The sequence below is a fragment of the Bombina bombina genome, chromosome 1 (genome assembly GCF_027579735.1).
Source record: "Bombina bombina isolate aBomBom1 chromosome 1, aBomBom1.pri, whole genome shotgun sequence".
Classification (NCBI taxonomy): Eukaryota; Metazoa; Chordata; class Amphibia; order Anura; family Bombinatoridae; genus Bombina; species Bombina bombina.
In genome coordinates, this window is record NC_069499.1 from 1,487,810,320 (window position 1) to 1,487,829,648 (window position 19,329).

Genomic DNA, 19,329 nt, shown 5'->3' on the forward strand with positions numbered 1-19,329 from the left:
TTCAAAAACTTTTTTCTATCAAATGTTGAGCCAGAGACACTATTATATTATGATCTTCAATTTAGCCACACCAAAATGATAATCTCTATACTACTCAATGCATATTGTTGGTTCAAACCCACACACATGTCTTCCATGAGACTTATCAAATATGTCATTATCATGGTGTTCCAAAGAAAACCATATTTATGGGCATATGCTGCATTCATGAGAATGATAAATTGATAAATGATACAGCTTTTCTCTATACTTATAGTGTCTGTCAATACATCACCTGGAGGGCTGCCCAATAGTGCAAAATTCTCCTAAAATGCTGCAAATGCTATGCAAGAGTATCATAGCTTCTCTACATTACTGAGTCGCTCTCTCAGTTACTGTGTTGGTTGGATGTGCTCATTACACTCTTTATCATGCAATATTAACATGTTGACCATACCTGCCTGTAGTATCTGCAGGCCATACCTTCCTATTATAACTGCTGGACATATCTGCTTACACTACTTGATGCTCATACTATACCTATGTCTTGAAACAACCTGCAGTCAGCCATAACCTTCTATATAACATGTCAGCAACAGCCTACAACACCTCCTTTACACTATCAATATGCTGTTAGCTAATTACCACTAGCACAATCGCTATTGGACTTATACTTCATACCACTACCTACATTCTGAATAATACAGTAATAATTATTCTTCCAAAAAGTCAGGGAATTCAGCACTCTTTAAATAAAGTAAAACAACCAGTTCAAAATCAAATAGCAATTGGAAATATAAATGTATTACTCATAATAAGTAAATACACAGCTTGAAGAAAACAGACATAGCTGCAGAGCAAGCATCCAACACACACCCATACATACTACAAATTAAGAACAATGACCGGTCATGTTAGCAATAGGGATGGGCGAATGTGTTTATATCCGAATTCGAATGTTAGAATGAATGTTATTGTAGAAATTCGATTTACATAATAGAATGTTGATAAGAACGAATATTCTTAAAAATTTGATTTTCGAATGTTATTTACAGTTTTCGAATGTGACATTCGAATTCGAATGTTACATTCGAATATCACATACGAATTTGAATATTACATTTATAAAACACAATTGTAGACTAGAAACACTATTTCGAATGTCACATTCGAATCGAATATCACATTCGAATTGAATGTCACATTCGAATTCGAATATTACATTTATAAAACACAGTATTAGACTAGAAATACTATTTTGAATTCTAATGTCACATTCGAATCGAATATCACATTCGAATCGAATATCACATTTAAAACACAGTATTAGACTAGAAATACTATTTCAAATTCGAATGTGACATTCGAATTCGAATGTAGCATTCAAATTCAAATATTACATTTATTAAACACAGTTGTAGACTAGAAATACTATTTCAAATTCGAATGTCACATTCAAATTTGAATATTACATTTCGAAATTGAATGAATACATAGCTAAACATTCTATTATTCGAACGAATATTTTCAAATTTTATTGAAAAATTCGAAAACGAAAATTCGAAAATTAGAATGTTAGAATGTTATATAAACATTCGAAATTCGGTTCAAACGAATGAATGTATCAAAATTCGTTTTAAATTTTGAATTTTTAGAAACATTCGCCCATCCCTAGTTAGCAACAGCAAGTATAATCCTCAAGAATGTATGATGAAAAAGATGTGAAATCAATACACGGACCAACTACACCCACTCAGCACACAGAACCTCCCAGATAAAGCAAGGATGGGTTATATCTGGGCAGGAAAGTATAAAAGGGGATCTAAGTTGTCCGTGATTGTTTACTCAAGCAAGTACTTTTTTCTAAACCTTAACGTTTACTTCATGTATCAAGCCACTTGTAATCTGACCCAGTATTTTTAAAAAATAAATAAATTTAAAATCAGTAAAAAAAATAAAAATTGATTAAATCATTGATGGTAAATAAAAGGTTACAAACATTAAAACCACTATTAAACAGATCAATTACCTGTGGGAGGATTTGAAGATGGAGTCTTGGGAGAAGAATAGGAAGGTTTTACAAAAAAGAAAATAAGGGTGTTGTACGTGTCAAAGTAAATTTGACAAAATATACCTCTCATTACTACTTACAATTATCCACATACATATATTGAAAATATTAATAATAAATATCAAGACAGGACAGGTATATGTAAATATGTGTAAAAGTAACAATTCAGAACTTCAACAGAAAATGTACATGAGGTATTTGATGAACTATTGCGAGCTCCATGTATATATTTTTAATAAAAATAATATCATATCTATTTTCTTCATTATTTCATTAATTCATTATTTAGCTTAACTTACCTTCCATAATTTTGTCAAAATAAAGAGTTAAGGCCATGTATAAAATGGAATCCAAAATAAGCATGATAAAACTCGTTAACATGTGTGAGGAGTCTCCTATAAAATCTGTGAAATAGACACCTTGGCCATCAAGCTCCAGATGAACACTCTAAAATAATAAAAATACCTAAATAAATTAAAACCAATTTATTTATTCAACAAATTAGACAACAATGTTTAAATTTGGTCTTTGGTTTTATAGCATATGAAAAAAAGATATGGAATATTTGGTATTTAATCCACTATCACGTTCTTAAATTTCAGTGGTAATTTCCTATGAGCCTTACACTTTAAGTCATATAAAATGTGTAATTTTTTTACCAATAAAAACAATATGCCTTTAGAATGGTGTAAAGCACAAACTAGACATTTGATGAAACAGTCATTAATTTGAATTTTAAACAGACAATTGCTGGTTCCACACTCTAGTGCTGAAGTTGTTGTTTTTTATACTAAGTTAAAGGGACACTGAACCCAAATTTTTTCTTTTGTGATTCAGATAGAGCATGCAATTTTAAGCATCTTTCTAATTTACACCTATTATCAATTTTTCTTCGTTCTCTTGCTTTCTTTAATTGAAAAGGAAGGCATCTAAGCTATATTTTTAGTTCAGGACCATGGAAAGCACCTTTTTATTGGTGGGTGAATTTATCCACCAATCAGCAAGAACAACCCAGTTTGTTCACCATAAATGGGCCGGCATCTAAACTTACATTCTTGCTTTTCAAATAAAGATACCAAGAGAATGAAGACAATTTGATAATAAGAGTCAATTAGAAAGTTGCTTAAAATTGCATGCTCTATCTGAATCACGAAAGAAAAAAATTGGGTTCAGTGTCCCTTTAATTTAAAACAGAAATTTTAATGTGAATTAATCATATAAACTATAAGTTAATTTTACAGCAGACTATTAATTTTTAAAACATAACTTTATGTAGCACACATTTTAAAAGAGGAGGATTTTATTGTCATTTTCCACATTGTCTTTTAGTTACAATTTCAATAGTATATATATATATATGTATACATATATATATATATATATATATATATATATATATATATATACATATACATATACATAAAACATAGTATAGTATTCCATAGGGAATGGCACACACCAGCATCAACAACTACCTGGTGCTCTGCTAATAGATAAACAAGTATTCAAACTCACTGTATCCAGGCTTGGTAGACCCCAAAAGATACACAGCAGGCAAGCTCATGCAAAAAAACATCAAACCCCTTTAAAATGCACGTGAGACAGGCCCATAGTGATAACGTTTCAGCTCTACCATGAGCTTTTTCAAATGGAGGCCAGCCAAACATAACAAAACGTGTTCAAAAGTACCCTTAAATACCCCCTTACAATACATATAATTACACACCTGTGATTAACAGCTGTTGCTATATATATATATATATATATTTATAAATATTTTCATTATTTATTTAGTCCCCTGCAATTTAATTGAAGTGTGTGGGCTTTCCAATTCCTGTTAGAAATGGAAGGGCAGACTCCAGACTTAGCACTGCTATATTTTACTTCATTGGAGACATATGCTGTGCATGCCTTGTAAGCCCTCATTCAAACAAGAGAGCAAAATCTCTGAGCAGGCAGGTGTTTGGATGAGGGTGCACTCGGCACAATAAATATGTGTAGGTATTAAAAACTCCTACAGCTCCATTGGTGGAAAGGAGCAAACACTCACAAACCTTGGGTGGAGACGTGGGGGGGGGGGCATGTTCTGAATAGGAACAAAGTAAATGTTCCCAGTACACATGCATACATTGTAAATTTTGAGAGAAAAGTGTGCCTTGGTTCATTTTTTTTTTTACATAAAAGAAAATGAAAAAAAAAATATTGAATAAAAAGATGTTAACTTGAAGTACTAAACTTAGAGTCCCCATTGTGGAGCATCTGCTTTTGTTTATCACATTTTACAGGGCTTTCCATCTGCTCCAATACTACTAGAAAGAAAGAAATGTTACTGTATGTACTTTATTCAATCACTGATAACTTTGTTTTATCTAAATATTTTTTAATAGCTATTAAAAAATATTTAGATAATGATTCAGAGATAAGACCAGAACAAAAAGAATTCTTATTAAAAAGTATTTTGTTTATATTGAAGAACAATTACTTCATGTATAATAATAAATTCTACTTACAAATAGAGGGTACGGCTATGGGCACGAGGTTCGCGCCAAGTTACGCCAATTTATTTGTTGGCAACTGGGAGGAGTCCTTCTTCCAATCGGGTAACTATGGCGCGGACCTCGTGCTCTATAGATGGTACATAGATGACGTCTTGTTGATATGGAGAGGGTCTGAATCAAATCTACTAAAATTGTTTTCGGATATGAACTCTAATGATAAAGGTCTCATATTCACCTTTAATCATAGCAAAGATAAGGCTGTCTTTCTAGATTTAGAAATTATGGCCATTAACCAAAATATAGAAACAAGAACACATTTTAAAGAGGTCAACTCTAACAGCTTTATTCATTCCAAAAGTTGTCATCTCCAGCAATGGAAGGACAACATCCCTGTGGGCCAAAGTCTGAGAGTGAGAAAAAATTGCTCCAGAATCTCAGACTTTGAATACCAAATAGAGTCCTTAATTGAAAAATTCAGAGATAAGGGATATGATGAGGAAGTTGTCAACAGGGCTGTAACAAGAGCAAGGAATACTGACAGAAAGAGCCTCCTCACATATAAACAAAAGACAACCAAAGAGAATTCAGATTTAATTGACGTCCCATTTATAACAGAATACAATGTAGATCATGGCATCATGAGAAGAATTCTAAATAAACACTGGGCCATCCTAAAAGCTGACCCAATATTAGGAGATGCACTCCCTCATAAACCCAGACTAATTTTTAAAAAGACAAAAAACTTTAAAACAATACTTGCGCCTAGTTCACGTAAGATAAATCAGAAAACAAATTTTATACAAAAAGATTTACAAGGGGGAAAAATATCAGGTTTCTTCCCTTGCTATTCATGCAAGGCCTGCACACATAGTGACAAAAGGAAAGCTATCACTATTCCAAATTCAGGAGAAGAAATCTCTATTAAAGAATGCATTAGATGCACCACGAAGGGGGTAATCTATATTCTTAAATGCACATGCAACTTGTTTTATTTTGGGGAGACTAAGCGTATGATCAAAGATAGGATAAGAGAACATCTATTATGTATTGAGAAGGGAGTGATAGACACTAATCTATATAGGCACTTTAAATCTGTACACAAGGGCAATACTAAAGATTTAAAGTATTGGGGCATACTACAAGTTAAGCAGAATTGGAGGGGAGGGAATTTAGAAAAATGTCTGAAAATAAAAGAGGCAGAATTGATTTATAGACATAATACTCTGTTCCCGGCTGGTCTAAATTCTGAACTAGACATTTCCCCATTTCTATTGGATTAATAATAGATATGTAATGCACGTTTTTGCACTCTATTATTTGATACAGATAGTACCGATTTAGACCCACAATGTAACTATCTTCTAACTATATTCTAAGTACTCATTGTTTTTAATAAATGTTTTTAATAAATGTTTTTAAGAAATGCTTTTAGTATATATTTTAACAGAAATGATTGAGACATTGTCTAAAAGACACAATATTTACTATAACGATCACTTTTAAGGGAACTCTGTGAAATTTACTGATAGGGATCACCTTTGTTATATTAATGTGAAGTAGCTATCTGGTTGCTTGTCAATACCATCTTAAAATATCAAGACCGCCTTAGGTAACACTCCCAGGTGTTTTATAACCAATGAGAAGCAAGCTACACCTTTAAATGAAGATACACCTGTTGCAGATCATTCATCTTGAGAAAGCCCTGTAGAGGGAGAAACGCGTTGATGTGCTGCAACAACTACTGAGATTCACTATATGTAGCTGGAGCTACCACAGTGTTCATGAGGATTGTGCAATTACGCTAATATAATTAGCTATTGGAAAGACTGTGCAACTAACTCTCTGAACTCCTTATCGGATAATCAAGTTTACTTACACCATTCATTTTTGTACCTTGCGTGCTACCTAGCACTAAGAGCAGGTACCTGTCATCGGATGATCGCTATACTCTAGATAAAAGAGTCACCACTACCGCTGTTGGCTGGTTCCGAATTTGGACCAATCAGAGAGCTCGTTTGGGACAGCGCCCACATAAGTGACGTCATCACGCATACGGCTGTAACTAACCCACAGAGAACATCGAGTGGAAAGTCTGGGGTAAGCCCTTGTTTGCTAGCAAACCAACACGTAATATAAATACTGAAAGTGTACACTGGACTGTTTATACTTACACCACAAACTCTTTTTGCCATTGCAACATTTATATGGCGGCAACTTAAGAAGTTTCACTTACGGAGACGTCCGTTTTTATCTATCTTTTATCTGTTATTATCGTTTGTGCAATTAAATTGTGTCATATTTTAGATACGATATTGTCCTTGTCATACTTTTAAGTATAGTATTCATAGTCTTATTTCTTAGCACCTTTAGCTGTAGCGCTCCTGATTCACTCCCCCTTTTTAGCTATCTTATTTACCTATTTTGGGAACACATAGGTATTCTCAGGAGTTTGGTGTTGTCCACCCTGCGCTCACTGGTCTAATATCTTCTGTTTTGCCTTTGTTTCCCATACAATGAGCAGCGGGTGTTGTGTGTTTAACTAAAATATTCTAGACCTAATTCAGTCTGGTTAAAAACCCTTTTTTAATATTGTCACATATCGCATTTAGCACTGTGCACTTTACACTTTTTTTTTATATGCTAAATTTTCATATAAAGTTTTAAGCTTTTCCTGTTTAATATTCGACATTATTACATTTTACTAGTTACAATTAATTCACATCTTTATATATTTTTATTTTTTGTTTACACATTATGTCCTCCCCCTCTAATATGGAGGACATCTTTTCATTTAGAGAACACTTGTATAAGGAATTACACAATCACAAAGGAGATGATAATAACATAGATTTGGAATATGAAAGTCTAGAAGAAATTTTAATTAAACTAGAAAAACTTCTAACTAAAGAATTGAAACAAAAAACTGAGATTATTTTTCTAAATAAATATACTGTGAAAAATCTAATCCCAAAAGGTCTAACATTGACTAAGACTTGTGCCTTTCCCCTTAAAGAGAATTTCCAAAGAGAATGGGAAGAAGTACTATCTAAAGCTTCAGTTGATTTAATGGAGATCCTAAAAAGATCAAGGAAGGATACTCTAGTAGATCTAGAAAAAGAAATATTAGAAATTAAAGATAAACTTAAAGATAAGAAATCCCTATCTTTTAAAGAAAAACAAAAAGGCATGATTGAAAGATTAAATACTTTAAATAAGGATATTTTGAAAACCAAGTGGAAGAAATTAGAGAGAGATACTAAAAAAACGGATTTAAATACCAATAGTGATACTAATTTGAGGGAGTCTAATACCCCTAAGGAAAATTGGACAATAGTTAACCATAATAAAAAGAAAGAAAAAAGGAATTACAATTCATTCAGACCTAACACCTATGATTATAGAGAGAGAGACAATAGAGATTCGAATAGAGATCCTAATAGACCATGGAGACCGAATTACTCATATCATAATAGAGTATATAATGATAAGTACTATAATTATAGGAACTACAACACATATGATAATAGAAATAATTATCACACTGAAGGCAGATATAATGATTATACTCATTATCCAGACAGAGAGGCACCTTCCCGTACAAATAAACCCATTTGGGATAAGAAAGAGAGATGGGAGACACCTATAAGAAATAGATTCTCACCCCTGGCTCATGTAACAGAGAGAACCAGACATAGGGAAGCTGATACTCCTTTTTTAGTGAACAGCCCTCCAAGGGAGGGCACCTCAAAAGATCTTCTGGGAAACAACCAGACAAGTGTATGGGGACAATATCCACAACAAAAAAACAAAAAAAGACCTCTAGAGGAACAAGAGGGAGTGGGATCAGCACAAGAAGCAAAAAGAGGGAGATAAAGATAAATGGAGTTTTCAATATCAGTAATACCACACTACAGGATGAGGAAACAAAGATTTTAAGCTATGGCCTCTCTTTTGCCCCGAGTGTTAGAATAAACAAATTCAATACACATATCCATATAAAGAAATTTATTAGGAACCTCACCCTCAAAAGATTTTTCATGAAAAGCCCCCTTGAGAGAATGTTTACGACTAAAGATAAAATAAAAGAAGATAATTTTATTCATACCAGCTTAAAACCCAAATCGACATTTAATCCTGTCTCCGCTAAGGGAACTCACCTTGAAACTTTTGAACAAATGGTTTTAAAAGATCTAAAGAGTAGTAAACCATCAAAATTTATGAAAACTAACATGACTAAAAAAGAGACCCTCATTCTGGATAATTTGAAAAAGAACCATAAGATAACCATCAAGCCCGCCGATAAGGGCGGCGGGATTGTGGTTATGGATACAAGTTATTATGATACAGAGTCTTTAAGACTATTGAATGATAATAAAACTTATAAAAAACTTGATCTAAACCCTACGAACAAGTTTGCTGCTCTCTTAAAAAGGCTTATAAGAGAAGGTAGAGATTTAGGGATTTTAAATGAGAGGGAGGTGGAATACCTGGACCCCACTCATCCTAGGGTCCCGGTGTTCTACTTCCTTCCGAAAATACATAAGAACCTCACTCAACCACCAGGGAGACCGATTATTTCGGGCATAGGGGCATTATCCTCCAATCTCTCACGATATGTGGACACTTTCCTGCAAAAGTATGTAAGGAATTTGGACTCATATTTGAGGGATTCCACCCAGGTCCTAAATATTCTGGAACAAATTGTTTGGGAGGATGATTTCATCTTAGTGACTGGAGATATTACTTCTCTTTATACAGTAATTGACCATGACAAAGGGATTTCAGCTATTAAAAAAAAAAAAAAAAAAAAAAAATATTTAAAAAAAAAAAAAAAAAGAATATTTAGATAATGATTCAGAGATGAGACCAAAAAAAAATAAAATATTTAGATAATGATTCAGAGATGAGACCAGAACAAAAAGAATTCTTATTAAAAAGTATTTTGTTTATATTGAAGAACAATTACTTCATGTATAATAATAAATTCTACTTACAAATAGAGGGTACGGCTATGGGCACGAGGTTCGCGCCAAGTTACGCCAACTTATTTGTTGGCAACTGGGAGGAGTCCTTCTTCCAATCGGGTAACTATGGCACGGACCTCGTGCTCTATAGACGGTACATAGATGATGTCTTGTTGATATGGAGAGGGTCTGAATCAAATCTACTAAAATTGTTTTCGGATATGAACTCTAATGATAAAGGTCTCATATTCACCTTTAATCATAGCAAAGATAAGGCTATCTTTCTAGATTTAGAAATTATGGCCATTAACCAAAATATAGAAACAAGAACACATTTTAAAGAGGTCAACTCTAACAGCTTTATTCATTCCAAAAGTTGTCATCTCCAGCAATGGAAGGACAACATCCCTGTGGGCCAAAGTCTGAGAGTGAGAAAAAATTGCTCCAGAATCTCAGACTTTGAATACCAAATAGAGTCCTTAATTGAAAAATTCAGAGATAAGGGATATGATGAGGAAGTTGTCAACAGGGCTGTAACAAGAGCAAGGAATACTGACAGAAAGAGCCTCCTCACATATAAACAAAAGACAACCAAAGAGAATTCAGATTTAATTGACGTCCCATTTATAACAGAATACAATGTAGATCATGGCATCATGAGAAGAATTCTAAATAAACACTGGGCCATCCTAAAAGCTGACCCAATATTAGGAGATGCACTCCCTCATAAACCCAGACTAATTTTTAAAAAGACAAAAAACTTTAAAACAATACTTGCGCCTAGTTCACGTAAGATAAATCAGAAAACAAATTTTATACAAAAAGATTTACAAGGGGGAAAAATATCAGGTTTCTTCCCTTGCTATTCATGCAAGGCCTGCACACATAGTGACAAAAGGAAAGCTATCACTATTCCAAATTCAGGAGAAGAAATCTCTATTAAAGAATGCATTAGATGCACCACGAAGGGGGTAATCTATATTCTTAAATGCACATGCAACTTGTTTTATTTTGGGGAGACTAAGCGTATGATCAAAGATAGGATAAGAGAACATCTATTATGTATTGAGAAGGGAGTGATAGACACTAATCTATATAGGCACTTTAAATCTGTACACAAGGGCAATACTAAAGATTTAAAGTATTGGGGCATACTACAAGTTAAGCAGAATTGGAGGGGGGGGGAATTTAGAAAAATGTCTGAAAATAAAAGAGGCAGAATTGATTTATAGACATAATACTCTGTTCCCGGCTGGTCTAAATTCTGAACTAGACATTTCCCCATTTCTATTGGATTAATAATAGATATGTAATGCACGTTTTTGCACTCTATTATTTGATACAGATAGTACCGATTTAGACCCACAATGTAACTATCTTCTAACTATATTCTAAGTACTCATTGTTTTTAATAAATGTTTTTAATAAATGTTTTTAAGAAATGCTTTTAGTATATATTTTAACAGAAATGATTGAGACATTGTCTAAAAGACACAATATTTACTATAACGATCACTTTTAAGGGAACTCTGTGAAATTTACTGATAGGGATCACCTTTGTTATATTAATGTGAAGTAGCTATCTGGATGCTTGTCAATACCATCTTAAAATATCAAGACCGCCTTAGGTAACACTCCCAGGTGTTTTATAACCAATGAGAAGCAAGCTACACCTTTAAATGAAGATACACCTGTTGCAGATCATTCATCTTGAGAAAGCCCTGTAGAGGGAGAAACGCATTGATGTGCTGCAACAACTACTGAGATTCACTATATGTAGCTGGAGCTACCACAGTGTTCATGAGGATTGTGCAATTACGCTAATATAATTAGCTATTGGAAAGACTGTGCAACTAACTCTCTGAACTCCTTATCGGATAATCAAGTTTACTTACACCATTCATTTTTGTACCTTGAGTGCTACCTAGCACTAAGAGCAGGTACCTGTCATCGGATGATCGCTATACTCTAGATAAAAGAGTCACCACTACCGCTGTTGGCTGGTTCCGAATTTGGACCAATCAGAGAGCTCGTTTGGGACAGCGCCCACATAAGTGACGTCATCACGCATACGGCTGTAACTAACCCACAGAGAACATCGAGTGGAAAGTTTGGGGTAAGCCCTTGTTTGCTAGCAAACCAACACGTAATATAAATACTGAAAGTGTACACTGGACTGTTTATATTTACACCACGAACTCTTTTTGCCATTGCAACATTTATATGGCGGCAACTTAAGAAGTTTCACTTACGGAGACGTCCGTTTTTATCTATCTTTTATCTGTTATTATTGTTTGTGCAATTAAATTGTGTCATATTTTAGATACGATATTGTCCTTGTCATACTTTTAAGTATAGTATTCATAGTCTTATTTCTTAGCACCTTTAGCTGTAGCGCTCCTGATTCACTCCCCCTTTTTAGCTATCTTATTTACCTATTTTGGGAACACATAGGTATTCTCAGGAGTTTGGTGTTGTCCACCCTGCGCTCACTGGTCTAATATCTTCTGTTTTGCCTTTGTTTCCCATACAATGAGCAGCGGGTGTTGTGTGTTTAACTAAAATATTCTAGACCTAATTCAGTCTGGTTAAAAACCCTTTTTTAATATTGTCACATATCGCATTTAGCACTGTGCACTTTACACTTTTTTTTTATATGCTAAATTTTCATATAAAGTTTTAAGCTTTTCCTGTTTAATATTCGACATTATTACATTTTACTAGTTACAATTAATTCACATCTTTATATATTTTTATTTTTTGTTTACACATTATGTCCTCCCCCTCTAATATGGAGGACATCTTTTCATTTAGAGAACACTTGTATAAGGAATTACACAATCACAAAGGAGATGATAATAACATAGATTTGGAATATGAAAGTCTAGAAGAAATTTTAATTAAACTAGAAAAACTTCTAACTAAAGAATTGAAACAAAAAACTGAGATTATTTTTCTAAATAAATATACTGTGAAAAATCTAATCCCAAAAGGTCTAACATTGACTAAGACTTGTGCCTTTCCCCTTAAAGAGAATTTCCAAAGAGAATGGGAAGAAGTACTATCTAAAGCTTCAGTTGATTTAATGGAGATCCTAAAAAGATCAAGGAAGGATACTCTAGTAGATCTAGAAAAAGAAATATTAGAAATTAAAGATAAACTTAAAGATAAGAAATCCCTATCTTTTAAAGAAAAACAAAAAGGCATGATTGAAAGATTAAATACTTTAAATAAGGATATTTTGAAAACCAAGTGGAAGAAATTAGAGAGAGATACTAAAAAAACGGATTTAAATACCAATAGTGATACTAATTTGAGGGAGTCTAATACCCCTAAGGAAAATTGGACAATAGTTAACCATAATAAAAAGAAAGAAAAAAGGAATTACAATTCATTCAGACCTAACACCTATGATTATAGAGAGAGAGACAATAGAGATTCGAATAGAGATCCTAATAGACCATGGAGACCGAATTACTCATATCATAATAGAGTATATAATGATAAGTACTATAATTATAGGAACTACAACACATATGATAATAGAAATAATTATCACACTGAAGGCAGATATAATGATTATACTCATTATCCAGACAGAGAGGCACCTTCCCGTACAAATAAACCCATTTGGGATAAGAAAGAGAGATGGGAGACACCTATAAGAAATAGATTCTCACCCCTGGCTCATGTAACAGAGAGAACCAGACATAGGGAAGCTGATACTCCTTTTTTAGTGAACAGCCCTCCAAGGGAGGGCACCTCAAAAGATCTTCTGGGAAACAACCAGACAAGTGTATGGGGACAATATCCACAACAAAAAAACAAAAAAAGACCTCTAGAGGAACAAGAGGGAGTGGGATCAGCACAAGAAGCAAAAAGAGGGAGATAAAGATAAATGGAGTTTTCAATATCAGTAATACCACACTACAGGATGAGGAAACAAAGATTTTAAGCTATGGCCTCTCTTTTGCCCCGAGTGTTAGACTAAACAAATTCAATACACATATCCATATAAAGAAATTTATTAGGAACCTCACCCTCAAAAGATTTTTCATGAAAAGCCCCCTTGAGAGAATGTTTACGACTAAAGATAAAATAAAAGAAGATAATTTTATTCATACCAGCTTAAAACCCAAATCGACATTTAATCCTGTCTCCGCTAAGGGAACTCACCTTGAAACTTTTGAACAAATGGTTTTAAAAGATCTAAAGAGTAGTAAACCATCAAAATTTATGAAAACTAACATGACTAAAAAAGAGACCCTCATTCTGGATAATTTGAAAAAGAACCATAAGATAACCATCAAGCCCGCCGATAAGGGCGGCGGGATTGTGGTTATGGATACAAGTTATTATGATACAGAGTCTTTAAGACTATTGAATGATAATAAAACTTATAAAAAACTTGATCTAAACCCTACGAACAAGTTTGCTGCTCTCTTAAAAAGGCTTATAAGAGAAGGTAGAGATTTAGGGATTTTAAATGAGAGGGAGGTGGAATACCTGGACCCCACTCATCCTAGGGTCCCGGTGTTCTACTTCCTTCCGAAAATACATAAGAACCTCACTCAACCACCAGGGAGACCGATTATTTCGGGCATAGGGGCATTATCCTCCAATCTCTCACGATATGTGGACACTTTCCTGCAAAAGTATGTAAGGAATTTGGACTCATATTTGAGGGATTCCACCCAGGTCCTAAATATTCTGGAACAAAATTGTTTGGGAGGATGATTTCATCTTAGTGACTGGAGATATTACTTCTCTTTATACAGTAATTGACCATGACAAAGGGATTTCAGCTATTAAAAAAAAAAAAAAAAAAAAAAATATTTAAAAAAAAAAAAAAAAGAATATTTAGATAATGATTCAGAGATGAGACCAAAAAAAAATAAAATATTTAGATAATGATTCAGAGATGAGACCAGAACAAAAAGAATTCTTATTAAAAAGTATTTTGTTTATATTGAAGAACAATTACTTCATGTATAATAATAAATTCTACTTACAAATAGAGGGTACGGCTATGGGCACGAGGTTCGCGCCAAGTTACGCCAACTTATTTGTTGGCAACTGGGAGGAGTCCTTCTTCCAATCGGGTAACTATGGCACGGACCTCGTGCTCTATAGACGGTACATAGATGATGTCTTGTTGATATGGAGAGGGTCTGAATCAAATCTACTAAAATTGTTTTCGGATATGAACTCTAATGATAAAGGTCTCATATTCACCTTTAATCATAGCAAAGATAAGGCTATCTTTCTAGATTTAGAAATTATGGCCATTAACCAAAATATAGAAACAAGAACACATTTTAAAGAGGTCAACTCTAACAGCTTTATTCATTCCAAAAGTTGTCATCTCCAGCAAAGGAAGGACAACATCCCTGTGGGCCAAAGTCTGAGAGTGAGAAAAAATTGCTCCAGAATCTCAGACTTTGAATACCAAATAGAGTCCTTAATTGAAAAATTCAGAGATAAGGGATATGATGAGGAAGTTGTCAACAGGGCTGTAACAAGAGCAAGGAATACTGACAGAAAGAGCCTCCTCACATATAAACAAAAGACAACCAAAGAGAATTCAGATTTAATTGACGTCCCATTTATAACAGAATACAATGTAGATCATGGCATCATGAGAAGAATTCTAAATAAACACTGGGCCATCCTAAAAGCTGACCCAATATTAGGAGATGCACTCCCTCATAAACCCAGACTAATTTTTAAAAAGACAAAAAACTTTAAAACAATACTTGCGCCTAGTTCACGTAAGATAAATCAGAAAACAAATTTTATACAAAAAGATTTACAAGGGGGAAAAATATCAGGTTTCTTCCCTTGCTATTCATGCAAGGCCTGCACACATAGTGACAAAAGGAAAGCTATCACTATTCCAAATTCAGGAGAAGAAATCTCTATTAAAGAATGCATTAGATGCACCACGAAGGGGGTAATCTATATTCTTAAATGCACATGCAACTTGTTTTATTTTGGGGAGACTAAGCGTATGATCAAAGATAGGATAAGAGAACATCTATTATGTATTGAGAAGGGAGTGATAGACACTAATCTATATAGGCACTTTAAATCTGTACACAAGGGCAATACTAAAGATTTAAAGTATTGGGGCATACTACAAGTTAAGCAGAATTGGAGGGGGGGGGAATTTAGAAAAATGTCTGAAAATAAAAGAGGCAGAATTGATTTATAGACATAATACTCTGTTCCCGGCTGGTCTAAATTCTGAACTAGACATTTCCCCATTTCTATTGGATTAATAATAGATATGTAATGCACGTTTTTGCACTCTATTATTTGATACAGATAGTACCGATTTAGACCCACAATGTAACTATCTTCTAACTATATTCTAAGTACTCATTGTTTTTAATAAATGTTTTTAATAAATGTTTTTAAGAAATGCTTTTAGTATATATTTTAACAGAAATTAATGAGACATTGTCTAAAAGACACAATATTTACTATAACGATCACTTTTAAGGGAACTCTGTGAAATTTACTGATAGGGATCACCTTTGTTATATTAATGTGAAGTAGCTATCTGGATGCTTGTCAATACCATCTTAAAATATCAAGACCGCCTTAGGTAACACTCCCAGGTGTTTTATAACCAATGAGAAGCAAGCTACACCTTTAAATGAAGATACACCTGTTGCAGATCATTCATCTTGAGAAAGCCCTGTAGAGGGAGAAACGCGTTGATGTGCTGCAACAACTACTGAGATTCACTATATGTAGCTGGAGCTACCACAGTGTTCATGAGGATTGTGCAATTACGCTAATATAATTAGCTATTGGAAAGACTGTGCAACTAACTCTCTGAACTCCTTATCGGATAATCAAGTTTACTTACACCATTCATTTTTGTACCTTGAGTGCTACCTAGCACTAAGAGCAGGTACCTGTCATCGGATGATCGCTATACTCTAGATAAAAGAGTCACCACTACCGCTGTTGGCTGGTTCCGAATTTGGACCAATCAGAGAGCTCGTTTGGGACAGCGCCCACATAAGTGACGTCATCACGCATACGGCTGTAACTAACCCACAGAGAACATCGAGTGGAAAGTTTGGGGTAAGCCCTTGTTTGCTAGCAAACCAACACGTAATATAAATACTGAAAGTGTACACTGGACTGTTTATATTTACACCACAAACTCTTTTTGCCATTGCAACATTTATATGGCGGCAACTTAAGAAGTTTCACTTACGGAGACGTCCGTTTTTATCTATCTTTTATCTGTTATTATTGTTTGTGCAATTAAATTGTGTCATATTTTAGATACGATATTGTCCTTGTCATACTTTTAAGTATAGTATTCATAGTCTTATTTCTTAGCACCTTTAGCTGTAGCGCTCCTGATTCACTCCCCCTTTTTAGCTATCTTATTTACCTATTTTGGGAACACATAGGTATTCTCAGGAGTTTGGTGTTGTCCACCCTGCGCTCACTGGTCTAATATCTTCTGTTCGGACATTTTGTTTCCCTCGTAAGAACACTGAGGGGCGAGCACAGTGGCAAACCAAAGGAGAGCGCAACTGATATTTTCACACGGGCCATGTAAGGCTCATGTGGTGAGATGGAGCAAGTTAGACCCTCTGCCGCTAATTTCAAGGTGCAAGATGGTTTGGAGGGGCAATATGATTGCGAGATAACTCCATTCATTGTAAAGACATGCTCCGAACACTTCATGATGACGGCGGCACTCTCTATCCCTAAGGCAGACACAAAGAAACTAACCTTTTGCTTTCTAGAGACGCGGCCAGTCGCGGAGGGACATCGGGAACAAGCTGATTCTGAGGTACAGCCTTTCGGCATCGCTCTACTGGCTACAGCTCCCGCTCCACACACATCTTGCTCGGCTCTCCTGAGCGACAGAGAATTTTACAGAGATGCCAACCTTGTTTTACACCCTGGGAACGCTGAGTTACTACTAAGTACCACCTATTCCCCAGATTCACCAACTGTCTGTAGCTCATCAATATCGCAGCTTCCTCCAAGACGGATCCCTCTGTCTGTAGGTGTAGGCTAAAGAGTAGGACATGTCTGTATACCCTGAAGGGTTAAGTTACTTCACACGTAGCAAGTATGGAGTGTCAGCACTCGAACTTTGAGATCATCCTAGCACTTGGACTTTATTACAAAAGTCTGGACTTATTTTGTAAGATACTAAGCCGAGGACACCTTCATGAGTATGTTCACGTTTAATAATAATGCTCAACCTATTATGCCAGTTACTTATATAAGTCATACACTTTTTTTTTAGTGTTCATTACATATCTTATTAATGATATTTTTATTCAGTTAAGTCAACCCATTTTTAGCTAGGATGGTCAAAATTATGATTATTTGTGCATATGAATACAACCAGCTGAATGATCGAGCCACATATTGTTACTGAAAAGGCTCTTTGCTGTGTCCCTTCAGTTCAGCTATAGGCAAAGTTTTTTTATACATTCTATAGTTGAGCAGCAGTCTTATATGCACATTCAATGTAGCACTTAATGAGTTTGTGTTAAGGTTACCCTACCCAGCGCTATAAAACAGGCAAATGTATAACTTGTTCGACTCTAACTTTTTAACCCTGTTTCAGATCTAGTATTTGCTTCTCTTACCTTTTTGAATGTTATGTCTCATGTTATCACACTTGATTTGCTTATACACACTGCTATTGCAGGTATTCAGTATAAATAAGAGTTAACATAGATGTCAGTGAGAAAAACGTAGCATTTCTGTTAGTCTATCTCTTTAAGCCGTTGAGTTACTGCTATTTATTGAACACTAACGCACTATATTTCTCTCAGCCATGCGCAACACTATCCCCCCCTATATACTTACTATACTTAGAGCAAATGATGAAATAAACTTAGAAAGGTTCCGCTAGTGCTTAGATGTAGCGCATGTATAGCAACAAGATCCATACATGTATCTATAGAGTCATTTTGGAGAAAACTTGACAACAGATCTGCACTGTCTATTTTTAAACTACCTTCCCCCCCCCCCCCCCCCCCGGTCAACGGGAGTTCCTGGGGGGTAATATTAGCCGTATACTTTGATACTGTTCACCCTTCTCTTAGGTGGACAAACAAGCGGTGTTTACCCGCTATTGATATTGTAATGACGTAAGTTGCTCTTGTAGTTCTGTTTACAAAGAAACTGAGGACGGTTTATTAAAGTATCTAGCTCCTGACTAATTGTTCCCGACTTGCCCTCAAATCTTTCTTAGGAGCAACTTGCTATGACTCCCTATAATATGAAAAATTTCAGATAATAAATACATTTATTTTATAATCAGCTTATCACTCTATAAGAAGTATAAGTTTACTGGATATTCAAATTATATAAATTTGCTATGTCTTCATATAGGAAACAAAATGAAAAAAGAGGTAATGCTGGATTATGTGTATTCTATCTTGTATTAGCATACAATGTCCTTTATTTTCACTATGTTTTGTGTGTTCTTGGAGAAATACATATAGGAAGATTTCTTTACTCTCTTATATGACAAGGTTTCATTATCCAATGGATAAACAGTGTCTTGTATGCAAAACTTACCAAAATGTTGTAAAATGTATATTTTGTTTGTTTTTTATTTCTTGTATTGCCTCAATAAAAAAATTTGATTTAAAAAAAAAATATATATATTTTATGAGATTACTAACTTACTGTACTGGACAGATAAAGCATGCAATTTATTGGTATCCTTTGTTGAAGGAGCAGAAATTAATTAATGGGAGCTAGCTGAACATTCAGGGTAAAACTATGGTCAATAGACATATATGTGCAGCCATCA

At 34.5% G+C, this 19,329-nt stretch overlaps 1 protein-coding gene across 1 annotated transcript in view; it reads right to left on the reverse strand.

Moving 5' to 3' along the window:
* Positions 1-19,329, reverse strand: part of LOC128653786 (ABC-type organic anion transporter ABCA8) — a 405,751-nt gene that overhangs the window by 344,121 nt on the left and 42,301 nt on the right. The window contains exon 9 of the mRNA XM_053707294.1: positions 2,350-2,497. Within this exon, the coding sequence (XP_053563269.1) occupies positions 2,350-2,497 (148 nt within the window). The remainder of the gene's footprint in view (positions 1-2,349; positions 2,498-19,329) is intronic.